This window comes from Heloderma suspectum, chromosome 2 (genome assembly GCF_057233095.1).
Source record: "Heloderma suspectum isolate Gila_16-S chromosome 2, 16-S_ref, whole genome shotgun sequence".
Taxonomy (NCBI): Eukaryota; Metazoa; Chordata; class Lepidosauria; order Squamata; family Helodermatidae; genus Heloderma; species Heloderma suspectum.
Window position 1 is genome coordinate 319,357,597 of NC_139459.1, and position 27,829 is coordinate 319,385,425.

General features: G+C 40.9%; 1 protein-coding gene across 8 annotated transcripts in view; it reads right to left on the minus strand.

Annotated features, from left to right (window-relative positions):
* Window positions 1–887: 887 nt before the first annotated feature.
* CHL1 (cell adhesion molecule L1 like) overlaps window positions 888–27,829 on the minus strand; it is a 364,319-nt gene continuing 337,377 nt past the window's right edge. For 5 of the 8 annotated variants that reach the window (XM_084840326.1, XM_084840330.1, XM_084840327.1 and 2 more), the window contains 6 exons: window positions 27,638–27,760; window positions 24,566–24,745; window positions 14,975–15,136; window positions 12,896–13,027; window positions 11,014–11,086; window positions 4,115–8,092 (listed from right to left, as the gene is read on the minus strand). In XM_084840326.1, the coding sequence (XP_084696452.1) occupies window positions 7,876–8,092; window positions 11,014–11,086; window positions 12,896–13,027; window positions 14,975–15,136; window positions 24,566–24,745; window positions 27,638–27,760 (887 nt within the window). In that variant the 3' untranslated portion in view covers window positions 4,115–7,875. Of the gene's footprint in view, window positions 8,093–11,013; window positions 11,087–12,895; window positions 13,028–14,974; window positions 15,137–24,565; window positions 24,746–27,637; window positions 27,761–27,829 lie in introns of all 8 variants that reach the window. The other 3 variants (XM_084840333.1, XM_084840331.1, XM_084840332.1) reach the window with 1 other exon arrangement.

Sequence of the window (27,829 nt, forward strand, 5' to 3'; positions counted from 1 at the left end):
ACCAGGTGTTTGTTGTTCAAAGTGGGAGAGATAGAAACCTTTCATAAAATTCTGCTAATAATTATATTGGCACGATATACTCTCCTATTTGATCAATCCATTTTCTTAGCTAGCCTTGTATAATCATGGCCTGCACATTTGTGGCTGCAAGCTACTCCCTTTCCAGATTTCACCAGATTGTATAATTACATGACCTAAGACATCGAACTCTCTAGTCTCAGCAGCTGTAACATCTAAGGCATTTAGTACAAAGACAGGCAACAGTTTCCAGTCTCATATGTTTGGAGTAATTGGAAACTCTTTTTTCGTTTTGATAATACCTACTATGCTCAGAATTGCAGGGAATGTTACAGCCAAACTACACATTACATTAAATGCATATTTGCATTTGTGTGTATTTTAAAATAGCAGCTGCAGGTAACCTTAATCTAACTCAGGACTGCTGCACAGTTGGAGAGGACATTTAACCCTTTCCACCATGTCACAGTGCAATTAAAAAAAAATCCCCAAAGTGCAAATCTTCCTACAAGTCCCATCACATATACCCATACAAATGTGAATATGCACTTAATGTATTTTGTCCCTTAATGGGCACAAGATCAGAATAGGCACATTGTCTCTGTGTGTGGGGGGGACAGAAACCCAGGTTTTAAAAGAAAATTTTAGGCATGGGGTTCAATTGGTGAGAGAACAATGGTATGACTTGTCAGATGTAATTCCATGAAAACACTCATAGTAGTTCCTGGCCACAGACTTCCACTGACAGAGTTGGCAGCCTCTATATAACTCCACTCTGGAAGTGCTGCGATCTAGCAAGCAGAGTGATGGATACACCTGATAGTTTGTATGTTAATGGGGGTACCAAAATATTCTCTGGTCTCAATTTAGGCTTTTGAAGATTACATCAAGTCAAACTTTTATTAGCAAAGTTGAAATTCATGTAGAATGAAAATATTTTTTTAAACCATACATATACATAGGCATGATACAAACAGCAACTACAATACAAACACATTTTTCTAAGCCTTAATAAATTTTCACTAACATTGATTTTGAAAAGTAACAGTATGAACCTAGTACTCATGTCCCCATCTTTTTTCATGTAGTAACCTTTAAGAAACAAAACAAAACTCTATACTTTGGCTCTGACCAATCCTGTGCAAAAGCTGTAACATTACAGCAGATTACAAATTTGGAGATTTGACATAATAGGGATGGTACTGACATGTAAACAAGCCGTTAATGTTTAAGACTCTGAATGGAAGAGAAACAGTGCCATTTAACTGTTTCCTATGTATGCTTTCTCGATGTAAGTCCCACTAATGTTTAATAGGGCTTACTCCCAGGAAAGAGTGCATAGGATTGAGGCTTTAGAGTTTAGAGGCTTTAGAGTTTAAAGACTTGTATTCTGAAGCAAATCAACATTATATACTCTGATTTTTAAAGGCGTTGCTTTTCTGAGAAATGAATGGAAAATGTACAAGTATGACAAGAATGACTTCTCCAGCAGTTTTAACCATTTTCCATGACAATGGGACATTCCATGCAAAAGAGCTCCAAAAGAAGTGTTGACTTCAAAACCCTCGGAGTCGAAGTATTGTCTCTGTGCAGGCATTATCTTTACCAGTTATACAGACATGCAAGGAGGGAGTGAGGCCATGCTGAATAGTTCCACCCAAGCATCATGTGTCAAGTTGCCCCTCCTACTGATATCTGCATGTACAGCATGAGCATCTACAGAAAGGGGGATTGTGCACCTACAGCTGCCTGCACAGAGACCTCCACATGACCTGGTACCCTGTGTTTGGAGAACTGGTAAAATACTAGTACAGTGAAAAACTGGTAAAGGTAGCATGTGAATATTATCTGCTATATAATCTCACTGACATTATTGGGATTCTTATTGAAATATTTTCAGTACAATCTTTATAAATATAATGAAACATAAGAGACTTACATTTATATGTCCTTTTCCAGCAAGGGACAGTGACTTATGATGGCTTATATATATTGTACTGGGCCTCACTCCAAACCCTTTAAGATCAGCCAGGTGTCACTCTGTCTTCTTATGACAATTCTCATGCTAGCTGTGACATGGTAAAATCCCCGTAAGATTATTTTTACAATGTTAATTTTGCATGGCAGATATATTGTTTGAATGTCATAGGGTGAGTGACGGTGGTAACACATCAAGACAAACTGTGGTTTAAATAGCAGCTCTCACTATGTAAGAGTCAATCAAACATCATCCCCCTTTGAAACTGGCAGTGGAAAATTGCCTATATCAAAAAACGTGATGTGAAAAAAATAGCGTCAAGCAGCAGGTATTTGCAGAGAATTGTAGATATGGAGAAATGTGATGCAGCACCAGGCTGCTTGTGCAAAGTCATCCACCATTTCCCTGCTGATCAGATCCTAAATAACCTGGTGCTCTCTGCAAATCTGGCAACTTCACTCATGATTCCATATCATGGCAAAATTCACAAATCATTTCTGACACAAATAGCTGCTGAACAGTGTGTGCAGCAGTTTGCTGGCAACCTACCAGCTTATGATGCCAAATACCTGTGATTGGGAGGGGGTCGTGGGGGACTAATAAAATTAAATGAAGATGTCACAAAGAGGTGGTAGAGCCAGAGGGATTGCTACTTCAGCACCACCATATATCCATATAGCTATATATTAGTGGGTAACGGCGTCCAGTGTGTGGGCCATGTCATCGTGCTGTTGCGTGGTGCTGATGTAATAGCGTCTGCTGATGCCTTGCCATGCTATTCTCCTCTTCAATGGAGGCAGCTCCACTCAGTAGAGGAAGCTGATAGCCCACTAGTGAACCACTGAATGAGCCACTAGCATTGGCAATGTACTCTACTGCATTGAGGATCCTCTCTGTGTACTCCTGCCTTTTCTCCATAACTTTTAACCAGTTACTAGACCTGCCCTCTCACCCTGTCCTAAGTTCTCTTAGGACTTGCTGGTGAGATGCTTTGTGCCATTTTACACATACAAGCAAGCTACTTCATTCAGTCTTGCATGATTACCTTTAAGTGCAGGATCTGACATTAGTGTGCACTGTGCACTGAGCTGCAGATGTATACAGACAGCATTAGCCAGTATTAATGTATGTGATTCTAGCTATTTTTCCAGCTTTCATGATCATTGGAATCATTGACTGCTGCTTCTGGCTGTAGAATTTGGTTTACCTTGACAGTTCTTCACACAGATCCATGACTGGAGACAGTGGGCCGGTTCACACGACATGACACCCCATCATGAGTTAATTTACCATTGAAGAGCTGTGGCAAATGCCAGAAATTATGAATATGCAACCCCTGCTCAAAGGTTGTCATGTTGCGTGAACCTGGCCGGTGGGGGTTATTTGAGGATTAAACAACCTTTGCATAACCCACCGGCTGTTGTAGGGTTATGCCAGGGTTGTTTAACCCTCAAAGAGCTCCTGCCAGCCAGGTTCCCATGACATGAGAACCCCCCGACTACCACTGATCAGGGGTTGTATATTCATAATGGTGGCCGGTACACACCGCAGCTCCTCGAAGGTAAATTAAATCACAATGGGTTTTCATGTTGTCTGAATCAGGTCAGTGTGTGTGTGTGTGTGTGTGTGTGTGTTTGTGAATCATGTGAATAAAAGTAGCTTGCATGCATCCCTTTAACAAAACCTTTTGGAAAATCTTGGTGTTCAATGTCAATTTATCAGCTCAGTATATAAAGTGGCAAATATTACTGGATTTTTATAATTCCAAATGCATTGAGAGGCTCAGCATTAACCCTGCTTTTATAACGATAATATTGCTAACATCTTACATTCACAATTAAGGAAAAACAAAACATCCCTGCTAAAATCAGAGTACATATCTTGATTTGAACAATTCATATTTCTTTTTCACAACATCCTTCTCAAAAGAATGATGCACCCAATTACCTGTGCAGGAATTTTCAGAAGTTTCATGTTGTTTTTAAAAATGTGTTAGAAAGTGTCCCTTGGAAAGATAATGAAAATGTCAGCCATTAAAAAAAATAAAAATCACACTTTTCATGAATATTTAATGCAAGTCGATGCAGATTTTTAAAACTGACATTGTGCTATTGTTTTGGCATTTTGTTGTTTATTTTGTAAGTGTTGAGATGTCACATTGAGGTTCATATCCTCTGAAGGAAATGTAAGCGATAAAAGCACTTGTAAGAGAACTGGATCACAAGAGGGATATTGAAGTACTGGCATAAAGTATTTTTAAAGGCTGGAACATAGTGCATTTTGTGTGTGTGATGTCCTCAGTGCTCTTCATTTCTAGTGCAGTTGCAGAATTTTTTTTCAATGTAGGTTCTTAAGAAAAGGAATCTGCTTCAGGTATTGATTATGTTGCTTCTGTACTAGACACAGTTCTCATACTCCACCAGCCTCTCTCCAGATGACAAAACTACCATTGTGCATTGTCCAAGCTTCTACTAACAATAGTTCAGTTAGACAAACAATTCATCATATGGTAAAAATGCACCTGGACTGCTGCAGCACTTGATGTTGTAGGTGGAGAATGTCATGTTTGTTCTCCCCTCAATTAACAAAAAATCTACATGTAGAAAATTAGCATCCCAGGGAGGCAGCTGGGCTTGAATTCTGTCCCGACAACAGGTTTACTGTGCACAAAGGGTTTTCATTGTTCCCACCTTCCTTTTCACTTGATTCATCCAGGAACTGTTTCACCATGTGATGACTTGTATTTCCTAGGCTGGATCTTACAGAGTATTTATCTCAGCCTTGGAAACAGGAAGATTTTGTGGTTATGTCTGGGGAATAGGGAAATGTAGACTTTACAGCAAGGAAAGCAGATTTCCCAGTAAAGCAAGAACCCTGTTTTAAAAAAAGAGTTTGCCCCACTGGAAAAATGTTGCTGTGGGAGGACTGTTGGCAGGTTGTGGCAGTAAACCTTCTGGCCTGGTGGTGTGCACAAAACCTGTAATAGGACTCAAAGCCGTAATGGCTCCAGGCTTTGTTGGGTAAGATGCCCCTAGCTGGCATCCTTCCCTAAGTGGGTTCCCTCCTCCTTGCCATTGTCACCATGGCCCATTCAACTGCCCACTTCCTCTGGGTCCCACCCCCACCACTGTCCCAAAAGAGAGGGCAAGGCAAATGAAGGCTGCTTCTCCTTTTTGTTGCTCTTGTCTCTCTTCATATGCTTGGAGAAGACAGGTGAGGAGGCAGAGACATAAAGGAGGAAGAGGAGGAAAGCTACAGGGCTAGCTTTGCCCCTCTCCCTTGCTGGAGTGTGGTCCTAGAAGATCCCCTTCTATCCCAGCTCCTAATGCCAACCCTGAATGGAAGAAGAGCTGGTGTCTCCCCAGCAGATTTTTGACCCTGATTAGAGTGGTCACCCTCACACATTGAGTACTGGTGGACTGAGCCACAAGCTACTTTCTGGTTGTAAGAGTGGACTACATAGTGTGCAAGGGAGCGCAGGGAATGTTTTACATCCATTCAGCTTTAGCCACTCTATGGAAGGCATGTGGTACTTTGGCTCCGATCTTGCATCTACTACATATGCACAAGTGAACACAAATTGCTGCATCTACATATCTACTTCAAACTTTACAGCTTTCCAGAATACTATTGTTGGGCTGAAACACGTTTCTTCACTCTATGCCACGTTTTCAGCAGATAAACAATTACATGTGGTTCTCTGGCAACCGAGCAACAAGCCAGAAATGCTTTGTCTGTGGATTGATATGAGAGAACCTAAGTATCTTCTTAATAAGCCCTGGAGCAAGAGGCTTTAATAATCAACCTGAAGTAATTGGGACCGTGACATCATCACTAGGGATGCTTTTGCACTAAGCTGAAGCCCTTTGAAGACACCAAGATTTCGACTAGGGCTTAGAATGAATGGGGCTAGCCCAAGATCAGTGCTTGGTTTCATTGTATCCATCTCAACAGAGAACCAAAGCAACATACATGCTCAGAATAAAAATGCATGCACCAGATTTAATGGTATGTATATGTAAGTGCCTATCAAATAATACGAAATATGGCTGAGTAGCAAACAGTGTGTTCACTCAAAATGGTGAGGAATGTTACCCCAAGATAATTTTTCATGCAACAGCCTCCAGACAGTATCACTGTAATTAACATGACCACCTTTGTGTATCTCTCGCCATAAAAGTTTTGGCTCTGGGTAACAGTTATTTTACATGCCCAAAGATATAACTCTGCTGGGTCTGAAAAGTCATATATAGAAGACTTTTTCAGTAATGACATTTGCTTTAATTCAGTAGAATGTAAGTTGAGACTCAAATTACTTTTAAAGAATTCATGGTTGGGGATTTGGAAGACAGTTTTTAAAAAAAGGAACGAGAGGGAGAAATTCAACACACTAGAAATGTTTCTCAACATGTTTTGTTCGGAAAATGAATCTTATTCATATAAATTCGACTTGACAAGAGAAATTCAATTACTACTCAGCTCCATAGCTCTGTGCTACTGCTATGCTTTGCTGCAAAAGAAATCTAGTCTGGCTTGCCCTGAATGTATCAATATAAACATAATATGTACAAGAATTCACAAAAGGTATGCGGGCATACAAATATACAGACAGGGTACCGATAAACCCAGTTTGCTGTAAAAGGCAGCATTTTGCTTTAAAAGAACCCATTTCACCTTATTGAGGGGGAAAGGGCCTATTTCTGCTTGCACTAACTGGAACTCAGTGATTTTGTATCAGCCATATGCTTTCCACCACCAGAGAGGATTCAGAGGAAAGTTATTGCAAATGAAGCAAGAGTGCCAGCTAGTGGGCAAAAAGAGATAGAAGATTCAGCAAGTTTGAAAATATCTTGTAGGTAGATAGATCATATACTGCATTTCTAAGCCCCTGCCATCAACACAAAATTCTAAAATCAACTGGGAAGTTTCCTTGTGAACTTTAAATAATATATGATATGGAATGTATTTCTTTAGTTATTTTACTATATAGTGTTGTGTGATAAGTAACTGTTGTTGCGTTCTCTGGACTCTGACCCCTATAATACTGAGGCTATGACATTATTAAGGAATAGGGTTTGAAATGTGCATACAGAGAAACAGAAATGTACAAGAAAGAGGAGGTTCTAATTCAAGGCCCAATCCTATTAACTGCAGTGTGCCAGATTAGTGTTTTGAATGTAGCGCATGTAGTAGAATGCATTGCACTGCTGTTGTTCCTGATACAAGATGCCACAGGTACCATGCGGATCACTGCTAATACACCAGCAATAACCACCATTGGCAGATGTGATGTATTGGCTTTGCACAGCGTTACTGTGCAGCACAGAACTAAACAGCAGAGAGGGCGTAGCAGAGGCAGAACTGGAAATGATTTGCTTGGATAGCATCCGAAAGGCATTGTTGGCCATCATAATCTATATATCCAATATTTGGGAGTAACCATTTATAATGGGATTGCAGGAGGGCAGATATGTTCCATGACCCAAACTAAAGATACAACAGTAACCATTTTAGTGTAAGCTGTTTGAGTGTTGTTGCAGCTACACATATCTATAGGACTGGGCTGTAAGAAACATGGGGGGTATCGGGTCCCTATATACATATATAACACTGAAGTAGCTGGGGTTTGGTCAGACTGAGTGGCATACGTCTTACCAAATTTTAGTTCGGAGTCATATTTTAATGAAATGAAAATGCCTGTGTCTTGAGAGGAAGAAGAGTTTCCAAAAACCCCAGCTTTTGAAGTCAAGTGCCTATTTCTATATAGGCTGGATGTCAAGGTCTTGAATTTTTCTGCAGCCTACTTCTGACTTGTATGATATTTGATGACTAGTAAAGATAAATATGGTGATTTGAAATGAATCATTCATGCTAATATTTTATGCATGGAGAGGAAAGGTTGCTGTAGAACTCCCAATGCTTTCAACTGATGCTTTTTCCTTACATCCGGTGTAAGCACCAATAAATGAACCATCTTCATTGAACATTCTGTGCTCCCCATCCCCATAATCCACCAAACTATCAGCACTTTCTGCAGCTTTAATGTCCATGTCAAGAGACCGCAGGCTTCCTTTGAGTGGCTTTTCATCACTGTCACTAAAAAAAGGGAGAAAAACTTGTAAGAAGCAAAAACATGCATTTTATCAGATAGACACATCAGGGAAAGAACAACTGGAAATACTATTTAGGGGTATGAAGAACTCACAAGTGGCTATGCAGTGGATGATACATTATATTCAGGAAAGCTGGACACTCCAATTCAAAGAAGGTGTAGAGCACAATCCTATGCATGTTTAGTCAGAAAAAAAAGTCCTACAATTTCCAGCATTCCCCAGCCAGCCATGCTGGCTGGGGAATGCTGAGAGATGCAGGACTTTTTTTCCTATCTAAACATGCATAGGAGTGCGACCTTACTTAGAGTTAAGTCCTAATTGTGGCAGTACACTTTGCTATCAATTAAATATGTCTGTGGTCAGGGCAAATGGAAATTATGATTTTTAATTGGCGTTTAGACATCATGGCATCTCTTGGCCAATGGTAGTTGACCCCAAAAAGAAAACTCAAAAGTATCAGATTATCTTGCATTGAAGATTTTAAAACTGACCATTTTCATCCATATTCTTTAGCTTTTCCTTGCAGTTCTGCTGTCCCCAACTTTTATATTTTGTGACAAGGCTTGGAAATATAAGCATAAATATTGTTTTAAGTCATAATCAGCAACTATTTTTAAACTGAAATAAAAATGGAGGCTATCAGTCTGGTCTTAAAGAAAGACAGCCTCCAAAACATAGTGTCCATTTTTATACCATGCAATACAAAAAAAACATGTTCCTCTGCCATATGCACTTGTTATTTATAACAGACTAGACACACTTTTCTGAGGAGAAATACGAAGTGCATACATTTAGATCCTAACTAGGCTTCTGTGAATGGAAAGTCTCCTTCTCATCATGGCTAGGACTGAGATCCTCCAGTGGATCCACTGACAGAAGGATCGGGAGGCAATTCTCACCAATTCCTCCCCCCACATTCTTCAAGAGTGTTCCCCACCTGCCAGAGCAGGTTTTCAGAAACACAGGGGACTGTAGGGGATAGAGGGACTCAGTAAAAGTTACCTCCCCCTTCCACTGGTGAGACTGTTCTGTGAGCAGAAGTCTACTCAGGAAAGCTCCTGCAAGTGGGAGCAAACTAAGAGTCTCAGCCATAGAGCTTCTCCTGCTCTCCCTATCCTAGAGTTCTCTGATACTAAATTGCACTAGAGATGGAAAAATACCCTGTGTGAAATACTCGATTTTCACTAGCTGCCTATGTTTAGTTTATTGCGTTGTTTCTAAGGACTGTACAAGCCAAAAATACTTATTTTGCCCTATTATAATTTAATGAATATAATTTGCTCTAAGTGTCTAAAGCTACAAACTCATTCAGGCATAATGCAAACAGGGCAGGCATTAATAGGATGTAGTGTAGTCTATTTTAATTTTGTATTTGCTTTGTAAGAATAACTTTGTGACAAAAAGAAAGTAATATCTAGATGATCTAATATTTTCCCACTTGCTCCATGCTACTTTTGCTTGGCACCATTACTTGGAACTATACATTTGCCCTTGTGGTTCCTGAATGATGCTTTTTCCTTTCAACACTTTCTTCTCTATATACCATTCATTTTATAACTTATAAACATGTAGTGTTGATTTTTAGATCACCCAAACTGGTCTCCATATTGTCACTAGATGGTGGTGTAATATAAATTTCAACATGGATATATTGGCACAACTTTTTTTCTGGTATGAATTAGATGCTGCAAATGACAGATGCTGCAAATGACTATTTGATGTCAAATAGTTGACAATTGTTATATTTGCCCAATAACATGCAACTACAGTACAGTATACTAATTAGTAAGCTTTCAGTAAAAGCTTGCATTCTGCTGATTTCAATTAGGGGAGCAGAAGGTAAGAAGGGAGAGAGCGGAGGACAGGAAGGCCTGGCGTGCTATGGTCCATGGGGTCACCAAGAGCCGGACACGACTTAACAACTGAACAACAACAAGTAGGTAGACTGATTTCAAGCATGTGTACATTTATCTTAGAACAAAAACCAAGGAAAGCGAAGGTGATACTGATGTTGGAAGGATAGTTGAGAAAGGAAGGTAAACCTGGTACTTCACCTAGGGACTGAAAGTACCACCTACATGACTTGCTTACCTTTCTAATTATCTGTCCCAACAGAAAGCATTAAAATTAAATATACATGAAATTATGTAGGGCTTAATATTTGTACCTTATGTAGGACATTGTTTGGATTTATTAAAAAACTTCCCTTTAAATTTACAATGACAAATAGTCGTTACATATGGTTTATACACTACTGTGTCATACATTTCAATACATAGCAGAACTGCAAGTATAAATTGACCTGACGTTGGTTCATCACAAAAGAGTGATTATTACATTACTAAAGATCGGATGGTAAATTTCAAATGACATACTCTGGAGTACTCCCATTACATAGGGGATTTTCTGTTTTCTGCTGTGGCAGCATTGCCCATAAGCATGATGGGAAATCCCCACTGTATTTATGAAACGTTTATCCAGCTGACAGAAAACAGCTGTGTGCTGAATGCTGTAAAACTGTAGCTTTGTATGCAAGTCAGAGTACCCTGTTATGCACCGAAGAAGCTGGATAACAGCAGTGGGACGTGTCTATTAGATAACTGCCCCAAATGGCTTAAGGGCCTGATCTCTATCTGATCATAAAACCACCATTAACAAATTTAGAAGATTCTAGATAAGAAACAGATCAAATTTGAGCACCATTCCGCTAGTGATTTACCCACAATAAACTGTGTATGAACTTCAGTGTTCTGGATATACTTCATATCATCATATAATCTCATGAGGTTTGCTTTGGAAATGGAAAAAAAATATTGTTGCCTGTAGTGTTCTTATTAAAAGACATTCCAAGAAATAGTTCATGATCATCCCACATTATTATGAAGAATAGTACATCCCACTAACCTATATTCACCAAAGATTTCATCTTTTATGGATTGGCCTTCAGGATCCGGATGCAAATCTTCCTTTTCTTTCACTGCACACACAAAAGAAGTTACTTGTTCCCATTTTTTAGGGATCCCCCCCATTTATTTTTCATTTTAGCAGTCACTGGAGGACAACTGTAATGATCACTGGCAACATGGGACAGTATTTTATATTACTTCCAAGGGATACCATTTGAATAGAAGTAGAACTATTCTGGGTGACTAAGTCCCAACAGTGATATTCAGTCAGTTGCAGCTACATCTCTCTATGTGCTAATTTGTTTGTTCGTTTGTTTGTTTATTTTATTACATATCTATATTGCCCCATAGCCAAAGCTCTCTGGGAGGTTTACAAAACTTAAAATATTAAAATACAATATACAAAGTTTAAAAACTATTTACATATAAACATAGGGACAATATATACAAACAACATATAACTAAAAACAACTTTGAACTAAAAACATTTTTTTAAAAAAATCCAACAATAAGACACAGCTCAAGACAACACTGCTTAGATGTTGCTTAAACTAGTTAGCTCTGTAAGCCCAATTTCCTAAAGGCCACACTGTAACAATTAAATCCACACTAGGGATGGATGAATCTCTCAATTTCAGTTCTGTTCCCTTTCTCATTTTTCCCATCTTAAGTTTGGTTTGTCCTGATTCTGCATCTACACATTCTATTTTTAAACATTCATACAAAAATGTGTAAGCATTTTCTTGTGCATTTCCAAATGTATACATTTATCTGTGCACACTTTTTGCTAATGTAATCACATTTGCAAGCTATTTCCCCTATAATTATGTGCTTTTGTACATTATTTTCATTATTATGCATATTGTTGTTCACAAATGGGTTATTATGTGCACTTTTTCCTGATGTGTGCATTTTTTTTCCACATGTTTTTGAACATTCAGGAAAGTGAATTTCAGTGGGCAACTCTGTTCCAGTTTGGTCATTGCTTTGGCAAGTGTGAATTTGGTAAATTCTTATAAAAATTTGGACTACACTAAGAGCAGAACTGGTCAATGCAATCTGCCTTACATGCTTTATGATAGCTGTGCCATTTGCAACTGAACCCTTCTACACAGCTCTGAAAAAGACTATGCAATTTCTTCTGGAAAGAGAAGTTTCTTTTCTTTTCTATCCAAGATAAATGTGAAATTGTATGTCCCCTGCCCAACTGATAACCTTTCACTGTGATGTCAAGGTTTCTTCCTTTTCAACAGGATTTTTAACCTCCAGGTTTTATTTACTTATTTATATACCACCTCTAAGAATGGCATGCCACCTTTAAGGACTATACCGCCTACTTAAGGAAGTTTACACAATAATGTAATACACAAAATCATATACACTTGTCATAAACACCTCTGTCATACAGTGAGCAGGGGGACAATTCCAGAAAAGCAGTGCCAGCGAAAGTAGATGCACCCTGTTGGGGTCAGGCCTAATCAGCAATACAAGATGGCAGGTTTAGATGCCTTCAAGCTGCTGTGGACTTGAACCCCTACAACTCATCACAGCAAATAATTCACAAGGTCACACAGGACATGTGTAATTCAGGCTGGTGCTTAATCCCTGGGATTAATTATTTTTTTAACATCTGAAAATACATGTTTTATGAGGGGCTTGAAGGGTTCTTAAAAATGACACATAGCAGTGTGTGTGGGGGAATTAAAAAGAGAGCATCAAAATACTGTGGTATGGATAAAACTTGTATAACTGGAGATGTAAAGATATACAAATGGAAAGCAAGAATGGTTCAGCTTAAGGATGCAATCAGTCCAGTTAGGTATTTGGGGGTGAGCTAGCCAAAAGGTACATTCAAGTTTAAGAGCAATGGTTTTCTTTACCTGAATATTTCCCGCCTTTGTTCCTTTTAATGAAGCAGACTGTGAGTAACAATAAGGTAAGCAAAGCAATGGCACCCATCAGTCCGATAAACCAGCCTTGTGTAGAGATTTTTTCATAAATACCAGCATAAGCTTTAAAAGAGAAATAAATAAATAAATAGCTATATAAACATATGCATAAGAAAAGAAGAATATCCAGATGATAATATTTTAATGGTGTATTTTAAAACTGATTCTGCATGAGTTAACACACTTTTAGTACTTTGTGCTATAGTGGAATGGATTCCACCATTCCAGTAGGGCAGAACTGGAGCCAAACATTTATATTAAAGGCAAAGAAAGAGTCTGCAGCACACACTTTTGAGATTTGGAATGGGAATTCCAGCATAGCTTTTGATTAAAAAGGTTCATGCCAAATAGGAAAGTCAATAGAGCACTCGGGTCAGCCTGTCATGCAAAAGCAGTTTGGGGAATAGAGACAGAGTTAAAAAGTGTATAGAACACATGCAAGTGCTCAGCCAGCTGCATTAAAATGCAAGAAGTAAGGGACCTACCCTCCGGGGACTGACATAGTGGCTAAAGCCTGTAAATAATACACATTGGGCATTTTTGAAATTATGTCACCATAGTCTTTGAAGGCAATGCGATGTACAAAGCTGAATTTTAAGTCTAAACTGCAATCCTCAAACCACTCACTCTGGAGTATGAATGGAGTAGATCCACTGGCTACTGTCAGTGTCAGACTCACCTACAGTGGTACAAGCAAGTTCTCCTTGGAAACCCATGATTGGAGGCAGTTCCCTAGCAGAGAACTGCAGACAGAGCTGGACGCTAGGCAAATTATGAGAGAATTGTGAAGAGAAATGGTTTGGGGACCACACCACAATAATTAAGCAACAGGGTAGCCCCATACATAGATGAAACCATTTGCAAACCTTTACCTGGCTAAATAAGTGATAAATTACCACCCACAAGGCAAAAGGTATTGATTTCTAAACCGTCTCCTTCACATTGTATAATACCTTGCTAAGGCTACCCAATATGCCTGACCTATTTGGGATGAAATTCATAAGCCAAAAGTCCCCATGAAATAGGATGCAGGGGATATTCACAAATCTGAACTGACTCATTGCTTGATCTCTGCTTCCAATTCTAGGAAAAACATCCTTTTTCTATAATAACAACGTGCTGCATATTGGAATAATATCACCTCCCATCTATCTCCAATTACATGTCCTAAGAAAGTATCTTACTGCTCTTCCTTATGTCTATTCCCTTTCAGGACAAATAGCTATTCCTTATTCCATGATATCTGCCTGTTCCCAAATCATTGCTACATCTTCTGTATTTAACTGGGCACCTCATTTTTGGATGTGTCTGGCTTTTTTATGCAACTCTCCTTCCTTCTGTACTACCACATCTACATCCTCTCTGGAGGATTCACTTCCACATAAGATTCAAGTAACCCACCAAATCTGAACTCCTCTACACATCACAGTTTGCATGTCTGTTCCACATCTGTTCCATGAAGAAGAGCAGTGAGAATGGGAAGAGAGAAGACACATGCCTCTGCCCTGTGGTTGTCTACCATGGCAGTGAGATGCTGGCACGGTTCTAATTCCACCTACCCTACTTTCTGTGCATAGGTAGATTTGGGGGTTCCTGATACCCTCTGTCCCAGAGATCTTCTTAGTGTGCATTTTGCTGGTAAAGGTAAGCCACCAAAGGTGCAAATGTGGTTGAATGGGACTAGTTAAGGACACACTTGCATTTGTTGCAAAGATGCCAGGTGATGCTGAGACCAAATTTTCAAGCTAATTAGAAGAAGGCTGCATGCCCAAGGCCAAGCATGGCTTCAGCGGAATTCCTCAAAAGTGAGTGGTTTGAATATTGTGAACAGAGAGGGTTTTGCTTCTATTGAAGTCAACAGTAACAAATATCATTGAGATTGGTGGCAGTGGATTCTATATTTTTCTAAAAATAGTTATATAATGCTCTCCAACACAGCTTAAAATAATGGTGCTAAACTTTGCTTTTACAAAAATAATGCTCATCTTAGAGGCCTTAAGAATTGCTCACCTCTCCCCCTTGTCTCAATTACATCTGCAGAAATGCTATTATTATCAACCCAATGCTTAGTCACTAGTCGAACTGTGTATGCAGTTCCAGGCTCAAGCGCCTCAAGAGGCTGAGTCTTTGGGGTGGGATTTAGTGCTTCGGCAATCTTCCCGACAGCTTTACCTATGGAATGTACAGAGTCAAGTCAAATATGTGAATTGGGTTAGGGCCTTGGAATGCAAAGTGACAAAATCAGCACAGATAAACGTGAACATCTTCAGCATTTTCTTTCAGAGAATTAGGTGAGCAATTTTGCAAACATTCTCAGTCTTTCCCTGATGGATCATTTGGGCAAGGGGGTGGGATTAGGATTAAAAATCTATAATGGACATATAATGTATGTTCAAAATTTACTGGATGGGAGACAGAACTGATTAAATAACATGAGCTGCTTTATGGTCTTCATTGAAATCCCTCTTTTTGGCTCCTCCAAGCCACTGCAAAGGTTTCACCCATGGAACTCCAACACCGTATGGGAGGGAACTGGAGGCTCGGGGCAGGGGGGAAGTGCCAGTAGGCAGGGAGGGAGTGGCTGAGGATCCAAGGAATCTTAAATCCTCCCAGCCCCCAACTATGCCCCAATCCAGAAAAACATCTACACGCAGTCAAGAGATATCTATATCTCCCATTGCCAACAACGGGAGAGGCTGATTTTTCTTCCATCACCAGACAGAAGGAAAGTACAGTAAGCCCCACCTCCCTCCTGAATTCCACCTACCAACAAGAGCTGACAGGGCATACAAAGGAATGGAGCCTCTGATTAAGCTCTCTCATTTGCTTAATTTTCTAGATGCCTCTACTATAACTTTCAAAGAGCATTCTGAATAGGGTGTCTGAGCTTATTCATTCATATAGATATATAGCAGAGCCTGCAAATTCTTAGGACAATTTGCATATCTAAAACAGAAGTAATAATCATTAGTTCTGAAACTAGAAAGCAAGCAAACAGGAAATTTGAGAGATTAGCACTCAGAAGATAACTAAAGGGAAAAAAAGGAAAGATTAATAACACTGTGGACACAGTAAAAAAAGGGCAGAACATGATATGTTTTTTTCAAGACAATTATACATCAATTACAATCAGTGCTTTCATTATTATACTGCCACAGTGAGTTAGAGTGAATATGTTGATGGTGCATAAAACCAAAATTTGATGCAAAAGGTTTTAGCATAATTAAAACTATCTGGCAGAGTACATTTTGCTAAATGAATTTCGTGAAGTTGAAACCACATTTTCTAATCAAACTACAAATTAAGCAGCAGGTCATATTTTAATTATGTTTTTTTTCCTAAATGCACAAAGTCTAAATGATACACTTAACAGAAACACAGTCTAAAAGGTAACAAGGCAAGAAATAAACTCTGTTATGTCAATTCCTGTCACACTGAATGATGCAAAACACTTGAAAATGTCAGCTACCCAGGATTAAAAACTAAAACAAAAAGTAATAAAAGACTCCAGTGTGTATATTAAGTATGGCAGTAAATTTTGCACCCACATTCTCAGGCTCATAGCAGCTATTTAGATACATAGCCAGCTTCAAGTCATTGAAGTAACTGCTTTCAGAGAGATTTGTTACACATTGGAAATCAAATATGTTCCATAAATTGCTTTAGACATCACGTAATGCCTCACTCTGTGTTTGTGATGGCATTCATTATTATTTTGTCATGGTAAAATGCTGGGGACTTATCACTGAGGGCTCTTCTGCCTGCAGAATGTTTCATGAATGAACTCCTTGAGGGAAATAATGCCAGGTGTAGTTGATATTCTCTGAGATCACACAGTTGAGTAGAAATTGAGAAGTATTGGGAAACTATATAGTGAAAATATGTGCAAAGATAGATGATACAAGTAGATAATCATGGAAGAAAAGGTTTTAAAGACTGATGAACATTCTGTTCATTGTATACAACAATCATGGTAGAACATTGACTAAAGTTGCAATCCTACACTCACTCACTTGGGAGTTAGCCCCATTGAACTCAATGGGTCTTTCTTCTGACTACACATGCATAGGATTATGCTAGAAGTTTGTGATCTAAAATACATCATTGTGTGTGTGTGGGAGGGATTACTATGCAGAAGAAACGAGGGAAACCCCAAAGGGTCATATGTATTTTTGTGAATTCAGAACTTTCTCACTTAATTTTTAGCTATGGTGCTTGTGTTCCTCTGGACTGTAGCCACTAGTCAAGATTCAATGGCCTAACCGTATGTTTGTAATTGAGATTTCCCCACTGCAGACTCCGGCCTCCATGCTTCTACTTCACAATAGGGATGTCAAAGAAATCCATTTGCGGGGTGGAGCTTGGTGAGCTTTCGCTGCCCCCCCCCCGGACTCTGACCTGACATCCACCAGCTGGCCCAACTCAGCCATGCTACCAGGTAAGCCGGCAGATTGTCCACCTTTGTATGGTGGTGTGGCAGCAGGGATGGGAGGATGAGAGGGGAGTGCCATGGCGCACTGCTCTCATCTTCCCACCCCTGCTGCCTGCCACGCCACCATGTAACTATCGTTCCTCCCTCTCTGTTGGAGTTGGTCCCTGGAGAGAGAGAGGGACAATGGTTACACAGCAGCATGGCGGTGGGGGCAGGAGAATGAGAGGGGAGTGCCCTAGTGCTTCCCCTCTCACCCTCCTGCTGCCACTGCCATGCTGCACGACCGACCCTCCCTGCCAGGATTGGCCCTGGCAGAGAGAGAGGGCCAGTTGCCTGGCAGCAGGGGGAACTTTTTTCTTTCTTTTTTCCCCTTCTGTAAATGCATTTACAGAAGGAAAAAAAGATAAGGAAAAAAGTTCCCAGTATTTTGGGATGACACCCCAGCTTGGCTCACAAAGGCAAGCTGAGCCAAGGGTGTCGCATGAATCTGCCAGGCCTTAAGAGGGGCAGATTTTCCTGCAATGGACATCCCTACTTCACAACAGGACTTTCTTTTCTCCCCACCGCCACTTCAGAGGGTGCCCCAGCCTTCCAGAGCAAATTTGGAGAGTGTGCAAGCAGTGCAGCTCCAGGTTTTTGAAGACCCTTGGCCAAGGCACCTTCAATGGGCCCCCTCTCTCAGTGAGTCTACCTCCTTACCACCATCTTCAACACCAACTGCTATTGCTCCTCATACTTTTTCCCACCATTGCTAATGCTGCTTGACATGCAGAGAGCCAGGGAACTAGAAGGCAGTGGCAGCTAGTGCTCCTTCTTCTCATCACCACTGTTGTCTGGGCCAGAGCGGGAAGCAGGTGAACAAGCAGGCTGCAATGGTCAGGACGACGACCAAGTCAAGGGGGCTCTTGTCAGTTGGCCCCTGTTGGGGTGTGGGCCTGAGGCTGCTCCCCAACCATGCCTACCCTTGACGCTGGCCCTGTGTGCAGGAATCTGCATAGGGGAAAGCATACACCATTGGATACAACACTCTACAAGCTTCATGTACATACAGAGTTTCGTTTCTTCAATTGGCAGTTCTGTAGCTACTTCCTCAAGTGTATGTGTGTGTGTGTGTGTGTGTGTGTGTGTGTGTGTGTTGGGGGGGGTATTCTAGACCTATTTTGGAGTTTCAATGAAAGGTTTGGCCTGAAATGGGCATGAAAAGACTGGTCTCTCCCCGACTTCTTCCCCCAAAGCAATCATAACAGAGAGCAAGGATAGTAATTGTCATGAGATGGATGTTAAGGCCTCTTTGAAGATATCCCTCTAACATTCAAATAATTTCAGGGATTTGGGGAGTGTGGGTTGGTTTGTTTAAGAATGCTACACAGATTCAAATATTTGTTCTCTGGCAGATCTGTACGAACATCCGGTGAATGTAGAAGTCCACTGAGGATAATCTGGGTAACAATTACCTCCCCAAATAAACTAGGCCTTCCTTATGTAACCATATGCAATGCCTACAGAAGATAGTTGGTAACTGGATGTGCAGTTATACAATTGTAGTTAGAATAGGAAAAGAAATGGAGAACCCTGAAAAATAAAAGCAAAGACACATTTGTAAGAAAAATATTTATGGTCAATATATGAAAAGGTCATTGCGCTATAGGTATTAGCTTTAGAAAACTGAAAGCAGCTAGGTTAAATTTTTTAATATACAGAAGGAGAGAAGCAATAATAAAATAAACAGGCCACCAGCATTTCTCATTTTTCTGCTGTACCAAGGGACTCAAATGAACAGTAAACGCTGAACTGCAATTTCTTAAGATTTCTCTTGGGTTTGGAGATTTATGAGAACTTATGATACTGTGGGGAAAACAAGATAAACCTTCCCCAAAGATGAATGATTTTACTGTTTTCCCCAAGGTAGGCATGTCTGTTATGATACACACTTATCACAAATTATTGGCAAGCTTGTCTTTGAGTAACAACTTAATGCAACAAGTGGAAAGTTAAGGCAGACTTGTGTGATATTTATTAGGGCCATGCACAGAAAACAAATATTTGCCTCAGAACTGGCCTCATGGGCTAAGATATTGGGCTACCTCAGCATGGAGCTCTGGAATGAAATTGTGCTTTGGCTTGGTTTACAGGCAGAGCCTCACCCCATTTTCTGAAGCCTTTGACACCTTTTCGTTGACTATAATGGGGAAAATTAACAAGTGCCTATAATTTTTGTTTTGTTTTGCAGAATTTGATTAAATTTTCAGGCACAGACAGTATGGAAGGATGATGCTATATACATTTCACTGCTTTGTTGTTGCTGTTTTTTAAACCTATCTTCTTTGTGGCTTTGCAGGAAATTTGCATGAATATGACATACTAGACAGAGGTACCTCCAGGTAAGTTCCCTGCAACATTTCAGACAGACAGGGGCTGTGGTTGAGGAGTTATGAATAAAAACACCCAGTATTTGAAGCCCCCTCTGCCCCTTCAGTGCCCTCCCTGCATCGGGCAGCCAGGGAGACGCTGCTGGAGAAGATGAAGAGGACAGAGCTTGACTCAGGAAGAGTTTCTTGGTGGTGCTCCACATACCTGATGCTCAAGAGACTGCCAAGAAACAGAGAACCATTCAGAAGGTGCAAGGGTTGGGGAGTTTGGTGCCAGCCATCCACTGAACAGACAGCTGCTCTTAGCAACCACAAGTTGCCAACAGTGGACAATTCACTGCAACAGCTTTTGGTAAAATCATTTCCTGACTGTAAGCTAGGGAAACTACACTCTCTCCTCTGCTCCCCTGCCCCCTGCCCCCGGTCTGGTGTTTTCTATTTATGGAGCACTTGCAGTGTTTCTGGGAGATTCAAAAATGTATCAAATTGGGACAAAAAACCCATCACCCTCTGAATGGATCTTAAGCTTCAGGACCAGACCACTCCACCTCTGGCCACTTTGGACTCAGGTCATATTCCCTTCAGATTCTTGCATCATCTGAGGCATTTTCACAGCACTAGTATTTGCCTCCAGAGAGTTTATGTGAAGACCTGCATTATCATTAGAGTTCATTCCTGTTGATCTATCCCCCAGGGTATCTCATTCTGAACAAAAGGTAACTTTTGAAATTGCTAGCTGCTGTTTCCTAAGGGTTGCTGCAGACACTCAAAACTCTCTCTATACAAGCCATCCCCAACATTCTTGGCAGACGCATTCACATTGTGAATGAACTATGTGATCTAAGCCATTCACAGATACAGCTGCAGTTACCCAGAAACAACAGCTGTGACTGTGACAGCAGACAGCAGAGTCCAGGTGCCTTTCTCCCCATGCAACCAGTGCAGTTCTCAGGCTGAAGGCATTACCAGCCCAATTTCTACTACGCTGCAGCACCACCAATATGATGGTGGAGCCAGAGCCTGAACAGCTCTGGAGTACAGCCAGGAGGACCATGTGCTGGTTGTATATAGCTACTGTTCCAAGCTGCATCCCTCAATCCATGCACCTTGTCTTTATGAGTAGCACGAGCAGTGTCCTGGCGCTCATTGCATCTGGTACCGGACTTCCAGCCCTTCTCTGATTATGTTCATGCCTCTAGCCCATTGGTTCCCAAGCCACTATCCAGTCACCAGCCCATCTGGGCAACAGCAACAAGAGAGAGCCCTTGTCTTCACATGGGCTTCCCATAGGCATCTGGTTGGCTATTGTGAGAAAACAGATTCTGGAATACAGGCCAATGGTCTAATCCAGTAGAGATCTTCTTAAGCTCTTTTAAAATCCTTGGTTGTTGTTGTTGATTTGACCCTTTATTTCTTACTTGCCCATAGCAGTGCATGACTCGCCAGTTTCTGGCCCATGTGATCCTCGTCTGTCTTTGCCAGAATCAGACCCTCACTGCAGCCTGCCACAAAGCTAGGCCCCAGGACTGACAATGCCAAAAAAAGGCTCCACTGTCTCTCTACCCCACTTAACATGCCATCTTCCTCTTTTACTTTTTTTTGCTGCTTCCACCCTCCCCTCTTCGTAGGTGATGGCTTTGTACATGGCACACAGGGGAAGAGAGGGAGCAGTGGGAAAGCCAGAATACACTCATTTGGACCAGCCAATGGGATGGCAGAACCCAGTCAGATTTTTAAGGCTGGAACTCTCATCTCCCTGAACTAGTTCTCCATGTAGTAGCAAGGTATGCTACTGAGTGCAGTCAAAAGCCAGGCAGACAATTTCCCCTTATGGACCCAGATTGGCTGTTGGCAAGTATTTTGATTTTTCTCTCATCTACTCTACCCTGCACTGATGGGGATGGGGTGGGGTGGGGTGGGAGTGTTGCTTGTAGATTTGAGGCCCACTAATGAACATTTGGCCTTTACTAAATAGGTCACAATTCCACATTCCTTGCATGTAGTGGAGAAGAAAAGGAATGAAGGTTGGAGAGTCAGTGGTTGGCTTCTCTAGACCTGTTCTTCAGGGCTATTTGTAGGGATGATGAGAGAGATTGTCAGACACTAATTTAGAATAAAAACTATGCTGTTCATAAGACCCAAATCCAAACTGAAACAGAGCCTTCGAACCCCTGAACTTCCTTTCCAGAGCTCTCAAAAACTCAGTACTCAGGCAAGGAAGTCCCACAGTGTATTTCCTGCCATCATGAAACCTGCTTTGCTAAGGAACAGGAGGAACATAAGAAGAGCCCTGCTGGATCAGACCAAGGGTCCATCTAGTCCAGCATTCTCTTCACACAGTGGCCAACCAGCTGACCGCGAGAAACCAGCAAGGAGGACATGAGTGCAACAGCACTCTCCCAACCATGTTCCCCAGCAACTGGTGTACATAGGCTCACTGCCTCTGGTACTGGCAGTAGCATAGAGGCATCAGGACTAGTAGCCATTGATAGCCCTCTCCTCCAGGAATTTGTCTAACCCTCTTGTAAAGCCATACAAATTGGCGGCCATCACTACATCACTACAAATTACATAATTTAACTATGCGTGGTGTGAAGAAGTACTTCCTTTTATCTGTCTGGAATCTCCCACCAATTAGCTTCATGGGATGACCCCAGGTTCTAGTATTATGGGAGAGGGATAAAAATGTCTCCCTATGCACATTCTCCACACCTTGAATAATTTTATACACCTCTATTATGTCCTCCCTTAATCTACCCTCCTCCCCTCCCCCCAATTACATCCCACATTTTTGTCACACCCTTATAGAAACTACTGGCTCCATCAGTCTTTATGGGGGAAGAAACAAAAGGCGATAGTTTAGAGTTGAGAGCCAAAAGCCACCCCCATGGTAGGTCATGAATCAGGGGTCTTTTTGGCCTACCCAGAATTGAGTTCTTCCTATATATTTTTTTGGAAAAACTCAGGTAAATTCTCATGCAGCCAAAGCTAATTGCCCTGGGTTGTTGCTGATATGGCATGGCACTGTATTGTAAGCTGAAGAGTCGTGAGCAGGAAAATGCAGCTGCTGTCATGCTTCGAGCCAAGAGACTCACCCACCAGGGGTTTGAAACAGAGAGAGAAGAGAGCTTCACCACCTCGTATCAAAGGATTAATACCTGCACTGGAGGATGGGAATTTGTTAAATAGAATCATAAACCCATTCCCTTGCAGATCCCTTCATATTTAAGATGTAACAAAGTTGTTGGGTTTAGGTAATCCAACTAGTGGTGTCTCATCTTTATTTCAGGGTCTCAGTAGAAACATCTTGGCTTCTCGAATGTGTGTTATACCTGGTCCTTTCATTTGTTGTTATTGTTGCTCATTATTGAACAGCCATGTTGTTCAGGGCTTTGGCTAAATGGCTTGACTGTTTGATTCCCCTGCCACCACATCCCATCTTCCTATAGATTAACCTGCCCAGTCCAGACTGCAGCATGTCATGAGCAGAACGGGCCTACAGAGCAAATAGTTCAGGTGGCTCAACCAAGCAAGAACCTACCCCAATAAAGACTGTAATTATGTGGCAGTAACAAAATGCTGATTCTGGTTCACAAGTGCAGACTATATCTTGTGCAAAAAGAGGGAATACAGTATATTTGGCCAGATATTCAAAGAAATCATACCCTCTGTGTGGTTATTTTATCCTAATATGACACAGCCTTGGTGAGTGTCTCACAGTCTTGGTTTGTGGCCAGAATGGGTTGTGCGACATCCAAATCAGAGACTCTATTAAGTGCAAGACAATGTTTGACTTTTCCCTGTCAACACTGCTGTTGTAGGTTATCCACAGTGATGAGCTTGGGCACTTTCTGCTTATCTCATTCTCACTGGCAAATTGGTTTGCCAATCTTACTTAATTTTACCAATTAATATCTAGTTGGTTCTTCATTCACAGGGCTGGAGTTGTGGACTGACCAAGCCATTCATCGGATTGAATTTTAGCTGAACGAGACAGGTGTAATTATGCTAATGGGGCTTTAGTTTTGAAGTTAAATAGACCAGCTAGTAAATCATTGAACTCAGTTGAAGAAGTGGCTGAATAATTCAAAAATGAATTTACTCTTGGCCACATCTATCGTAAAAGTAGTGGTCTGCCTGCAGCAAATGTGGAAAAATTAGACATAGTTTTATACTTGCTGACCACAGTCCAGTGCAGAGTTTTGTGGTGTGCTTTATCCCTTTGAAATAGTCTTCAGTATGCTCAACTATGTATTGAATTATTTCAACTTTGAACATATTTATAAATTTCGCTAATGTCCACTGATTAACTGAGTGTAGTTTTATACTGCAATCCTACAGCTGCTTACTCTGGAATAACTTCATTCCATGCTATTCTACACTATATGTTTAAGATCACATCCTTCCTCAACCTGAGAGACAGTGGCATGCAATATTCAAAACAATTCTTCTTAAACCCCTTAGGCCTTCCTTAAGGTAAAGCTTCAGAAACTACGCAAATGGAAAGTAAATCCATGTCTTCTAAGAATTATCACAGGAAACAACTTTGCAAAAATTTCAGAAAATAAAAGTAACAGGACAAAATGGTACAGCTGCGATACTCTTAACAGATGATCAGAAATACTCAGTTCTCTGAAACCTTAACTCTCAGCCTTTTAAGGCTTATCACAGTTCCTTCTGCTTGTGATTGTGTCCAGGATGTTGATAAAAAAGATAAGAACACACAAGATTTTGAAGCTGCAAATTTCAATGTGAAAATTAAACTCACGGAAATTTGGCTCAGCCCTTTTTTTAACTTACTGCCTTCGATTATTGTTATTCCTTCCTCTGTTATTGGTTTCCCACAACCTTCTACTGTACAGGCCCTTGCATAGAACTTATACTTTGTGCTGATGCTCAAATTTGAAAGCCTGAAGCTGAATGACGAAGGGTTGGTAATATTGATTTCATGCAAGGGCCCAATGTCATCAGTTTGATTAACTGAAAAAGAATAAGCAACAGAGGACAGTATTCAGTTAGACACCAACTTCTGAGAGATTGACTTCTTACAAACAAGCCTCATGCACCTCATCCCTGATCCATGAATGTACAGGTAAAAGGCACTTAAATCACTATGTACACATTAAAAGTATATTATTTTTTACATCATGCAGATTAATCTCCATGAAGGGGGGGGGGAATGTCTGATGATAAATACTGTTATTATTATCAGAATCTGAACATCAACAAAAATGATGTACAAAGATAGTATTACTTGCAATATGAAAAATTACAAAAAGCTCTTCAGTATATGTTAAAAGATGGTACAGTTCTGGAAACTAACTTGCCTACTGAACTTGGAACAAATTTGGATATAAAAAATACCCATCCAGAACTCAAAGCCATTATTCACTTAATCCCCAGACATTTTTAAAGTTTTATTTTAACTTAAGTATCCTTGTGCCACCACAAACTACATGAGCACTAAAAATATGTCTTGTCATGTCAATTTTGTGTGTTAATGGGAGAAATGACTATGTGTATGATGAAGCAATATGCATGTCTTCAATCACTGCCACATACATTAGGATTACAACTAAAAAAAGAACTTTAACTTGATTCATCACCAAACAAGGCTGACACAAGTGGAGTGGCACCATTTGAATTTTGCAGTTCTTCACAAGACCACCACAAGTCTTGGTTTTGGGGTATTTATGAAGAACAGACTTTGCATATGCACACCTCTTTTAAGAAAGAATTTACTATGATGTGGCAAAATCTCTGTCTTCAAGGAATGAAAAGGCTAAGGGCTTTTTAATGAAATCCACAACCTCTACCCCCGGCCCCTCCCAATCTGAGTTAGATCATATCTCTTCCGTAGCTTTCTGTTCTTAAAACAGTAGCCAACTTGGATGCCACATTGATGTAAGTCCAAATGAGGGGTCCAATGCTCCATCTGTCTGGTTTTGTGGGATTGCTTTCCACTTTTGAGGCATGATTATGTGAACAAGTGATGAGTTTAACTACCTGCCCTCTCAACCCTTTCTCATCATGGCTAATTCTAATTAACTGGACAGGATTGACCAGGCAGGCCTAGTATATGGTAAACATGCCATTATGAGAGGGATGGGTGACCGATGCCTTGAAAGAGGTGATGTGCCTACCTCTCAAGAAAGCCACAGTGGTTCCAGAGGTAAAGTTAGTAACTACTGCCCAGTTGCTAATATCCCCTCCTTAGGGGAGGTGCTCAAGAGCGTAGTGGCCATACAGCTTCAGATGCTCTTGGAAGAAACTGATTATCTAGACCCTTTCCAGTCTGGGTTCAAGCCTGTTTTTGGGACTGAATTATCCTTAGTTGACCTAATGAATTGCCTTTATTGGAAAAGTAAATAAAGTCAATTGGGAAAGTCAGGATCACACTTCCCCAGCCTTTATTGGCAGAGGGAGTGTGGTCCTATTGAATCTCCTTGATCTCTCAGCGGCTTTTGATACCATTGACCATGGCATCCTTCTGTATTGGCTCTGTCAGTTAGAAGTTAGAGGTCACAGTGGTTTCACTCCTACCTTCAGGGCTGTGTCTAGAGGACAGCATTGGGTGACCATTTCTCGGGCCCATGGCAATTAAGCCATGGGGTCCTGCAGGGTTCTATTCTGTCCCTGAGGCTATTCAGCATCTATATGAAGGCACTGGGGTTGGGGGGTCATTAGGAGATTTGGAGTAAAGTGTCATCCCTATGCTGATGATACCTAATTATACCTCTCTGCATCATCTGAATCAGGAGAGGCTGTACAGACCCTGGACCAGGGTCTGGATGCTGTGGTGGGCTGAATGAGAGCCAATAAGCTGAGGCTGAATCCTGAGGAGAATGAGTCACTGTGTGGACAGGTATTTCCCTTGTCAGTGAATTGTCAGAACAGGTAAGATGCCTGTTCTGGATGGGGCTGCATACCCTCTGAAAGAGCAGCTGCATAGCTTGGCTCCTAGATCCATCACTGTCAACAGAGGCAGAAGTGGCTTCCACAGAGAGGTGGGCTTTTTTTTCAACTTCAGTTGATGAACCACTTACAGCTGTTTCTGGACAGGGGTAGCTTGCCACAGTGACCCATACAGTGGTCACCTCAAGTTTGAACTATTGCAATGTGCTTTATATGGGGATGCTTTTCAGGTTGGCTGGAAGCCTCAACTAGTACAACATTCTGCAGCTAGGCTGCTGACTGGGACAGCCTACTGGGAATATATTATACCTGTTCTGAAGAAGTTGCACTGGCTTCCAATAATCTACTGAGCCAAGTTCTAGGTGCTGACATATAAAGCCCAATACCTGTATACAGGAACACATTCTTCCTTATGTACCTGCTTGAATATTAAGATCTAGTGGGGATGCCCTCTTGATGGTGCCACATTTGTCTGGGATTCAATATGCAGCCAGCAACCCAAAATATGGCATTCTCAGTACAGGCACCCTGATTGTGGAACTCCCTCCCACTTTATATACAATCGGCACCGAGTCTTATATACTTTTGGCACCAACTAAAAACCTATTTGTTCACCAGGTTTTTGATTGAATCTGTGTTGCAGGCGCAGCATCTTGCAAACTGTTATTTGTCTCTGTTTCTGATCTCCCCTGTTTTATAGTTGTATCCATGTATGTTTGCTTGTTTTTACTGTGATTTATTGGCTTTGTCCCCTGATTCGGGGTTCTCGTATAAGGAAAAGCAGGTAATAAATTCTGTAAACAAACAAATAAATAAGTAAGGGAGCTGACACAAAATGTAAGGGGTCAGGGGATCCTTCCCCCGAATTTGAGCACCAAATTCCAATGATGTGCTTCTGAAAGTGGTTTGTTTTGTTTTTTTTAACACTATATCCAAGTAGATTGTTCATTTACTTACTTCTCTGGTACTGCAAAATGTATCCAGTGACAATCCCATTTGGTTTCTTAGGTGGTCCCCATGACAGTGTTACTGAGTCTTTATCGAAGTTTAGAATCTTTAGAAAGTGTGGTTTTTCAGGGACTGTAAAACATACACACACATAGATGTATTATGCTTGCTTAATACTAGCTCAATACATTTAAACTTGGG